Raw genomic sequence first — 3,223 nt, 5'->3', positions numbered from 1 at the left:
ATCCCACTTCTTTTGGGAGGAGAGAAAAAAAGTCCCCACTCACTGGCTCCTGCCAGGCAGGGGGGTTAATCCCTGCTGCCCCCTACTGTCCTGCGTTGCTTGGGGCTCTGCCACAAGCCCCCATCCTCCATCCGCTCACTCTCCCAGCCCCATCAATAGCTGCCCCAGCTCCTGGCTCTTTTTTAAAGGCCACTGCTGCAGCAGCTGGTGAGTGCAGGGCTGTCAGGGTTTATGGGGCTCATGGCAGAGCACCTCCCACGCAGCAAAGGGCAGCAGAGATTTGCCTCCCCCTGCCTGGTAGCAGCCAGTGAGCCCCGGGCTTTTTTAAAGAACCCGACACTGGGCAGGATGTCCATGGCGGGGGGTGGGGGGGAAATCAGTCATGTTTGACTCGGCCAATTTTTTGACAGCAGCCAAATCGATTTGGGGCAGTAATTGAAATTGGCCGAATCTGAATCCGAAGCAAATGCTAGCCACTACGCAAAGGCCTAGTACTCTAAGTACTCAACTTTTCTTTCTCTTTAAATCAGATCTCTGACAGAGGGGGCGGTGTTCCTGTGAGGCAAGTTGAGCGCCTGTTTAGCTACCTGTATTCTACAGCACCAAGGCCAGTGATGGATGATTCTCATAGTGCTCCTCTGGTAAGATATCGTAGAGTCCCTCAAGGCATGCATTATAACAACTTATGTATTAAGCTTAAATTGCACACATCTATTTTACTCAATGTAAGACCTTTGCCAAGGTATCCAGATATCAAGTAAACTTTATAACTTGGAAAATTCCCACTTGCTTGGAAAAGAAACAGTAACAGGCTGCAGCACTTCCTAACTTACCTTTTTAATGCAGTATTCCCTGTTCACTTCAGGGAGCTTATTTTAAAATTTAATACCATTTTGGATGAAAGGATTTACTTTCTCCTTGCATGTTTAAAGGGCTTTTCCTAAATTTAAGAAGAACCTCAATTTGCTTCACCTTTTTTTGCACTTGCTACATGGTACAATCCCTAAGCATGAAACTCCCAAACTAAGATGTCAAACAGCAAAATTCTAAGCTTATCTCACTAGCAGTCTGCAAATTTGTGGCAGGAAGAAGACTGATCTAGAAAATAAGTTAATTAATTTAAACACTTTCACTTTTTATGTACAATCTCCCACTTGCAGACTTGCTTGCATAGGTGCTAGATTACATGGGTTAATGCAGGTTTTTATAGCATTCCAATATTTTACAAGAGATTTCTTTCTCAGTTGTATTGAGCTCTGATACTGGAAGGATGCTTAGATTTGCTTAGTGGAAAAAGAAATCTTGACTCTACTGTACCTTGTATTTCTAGGCTGGCTTTGGGTATGGCTTACCAATTTCTCGTCTGTATGCTAAATACTTCCAAGGAAACTTGAATCTGTACTCCATATCGGGTTATGGAATAGATGCTGTTATCTACCTGAAGGTATGCATTTGTTTTGTTGGAAAAAGTAATTCTGTTGATGACATTAATTCAGTGGGATAAGTCTACGTAGTTAAAGTATGGTTCTGAAGTGATTAGGGTGCTATACAACACTATGTAGAAATACTTGGGCTAGCTCTGCACACATTGACTCAAGGAGCAGTATGACTGTTTAGCCTGAATGCAGCGCTGTGCTTCTCAGCAGAGTTCATTAACCTGGATGCAACCTAGCACTAACCCAGCTATGGTGCTTCTGGTTCCAGAACAAGTGTGTGCAGAGCTAGCTTGCATATATCTGCACAGTACTACTTCGCATAACGTAGGTTCTGGTACGCAGAGTAGCATGTTCACATCTTATTTGGCTTATCCACACAGCATTGCATTGTCATGCATCTCTATAACCTGAGGACTGATTTGGCCTTTGATTGATAAAAATGTAACTGGACTTAACTAATTTGCTTCTCGGTATTTCTGAAATATTTTTCAATTAAAATTTAGGACAAGTTTTTATAGTTATGGAATAGGAGTAAGAGTTAGCTAGCGCTCTTGTTCCAGAAGTTTGGGTAGACAGAGCATCTACAAGGGTGTTTCAGAAAGCAACTCTATTTTCAGAATAGAACTATTTTGTGTGCAGTGATAACTTACTGGATCACAACACTATTCTACAGCCATGAACAATGGGTGCATTCAACAGTTCTGTCATCAGTGTTCCCTGCTGTTAATTTTTTTTTAACACCCTCATAATTTACTTGAGCAGCAGATTTTCATTTTCATCACTGTCGGGGTCAGCAGCAAGACTTCTGTTTCTGTAGGCTAATAGAAGCTAATGCTGACAGATAACATTAACTTGTTCTGTTCATTATTCATTGCATGGATGCCAAACTCAACCAAAATTTTTAAATACTTCAGAATATTAGTACAAGTTCAGAAGAGTCCAGTCTTGTACATTAGGTTTCTAAAAGTAATCCTAAAATACTGTAAAGCTGGTAATCTGTCTTCTTCTAAAAGGAACTTCTTTTGGATCTTTAGATTAACTAACTAAAAATAAAGTTTATATATTGCATCAAAAGACAATCTAGGAAATGGTATAGTGCGGAAGTGTTCCACTTGAGAAAATATTGTCCACTTGAGTGTAAACATCTTCCCTAGTACAAATTATTGTATTTGCAAATGTGAAACGGGAGAGTCTAAAAATATTTTTGTTGCAAAAAGGTTTCTTGATTTTTAGACTATCAAATAAGTTCTATCTTGCAGTAGACAGACTGGCTACAAAAAGGTTCAAGGCCTATAAAACCTCATCACGTATATGGCTTTTCACAGATGAACTAGAAAACAATTTACAAAGATGAATAGCAACAGAGTGGGTTTTTTTCCTATATCACTGTTTCAGTGGCTCAGAACTTGAACCTTAATACTTATATGTAATACATGCACAAGGTACCTGTTATTCCTTTTACATGATATACTGAGAACCATTATTGTCCTGGAGTAGTGATTTAAAAGACATTGTTCAATAAATTCAGTGTAGTAGAGGCTGTATCTTCTATTGTATATTGCCTCTACCCCACTGGCTGCTTGTACTTTTTAGACCAACATGGCTATCACCTTTTTATCCCTTGTCCAATAAAGTAATTCTTGTTTTTTTGTGTGTGGTTTTTTGTTTTTTTTTTTTTCAGGCCCTCTCAACAGATTCAGTAGAAAAACTCCCAGTATTCAACAAGTCCGCCTATAAGCATTATCAAGCAACTTCAGAGGCAGATGACTGGTGTGTCCCCAGCAAAG

At 39.8% G+C, this 3,223-nt stretch overlaps 1 protein-coding gene across 1 annotated transcript in view; it reads left to right on the top strand.

Annotated features, from left to right (window-relative positions):
• Positions 1-3,223, top strand: part of PDK4 (pyruvate dehydrogenase kinase 4) — a 25,117-nt gene that overhangs the window by 14,001 nt on the left and 7,893 nt on the right. The window contains exons 9-11 of the mRNA XM_019508453.1: positions 531-641; positions 1,331-1,444; positions 3,118-3,206. Coding sequence (XP_019363998.1) covers positions 531-641; positions 1,331-1,444; positions 3,118-3,206 — 314 coding nt within the window. The remainder of the gene's footprint in view (positions 1-530; positions 642-1,330; positions 1,445-3,117; positions 3,207-3,223) is intronic.

This window comes from Gavialis gangeticus, unplaced genomic scaffold, assembly GCF_001723915.1.
Source record: "Gavialis gangeticus isolate Ggan-Ray unplaced genomic scaffold, GavGan_comp1, whole genome shotgun sequence".
NCBI lineage: Eukaryota > Metazoa > Chordata > Crocodylia > Gavialidae > Gavialis > Gavialis gangeticus.
This window is presented reverse-complemented; position numbering and strand designations above follow the sequence as displayed.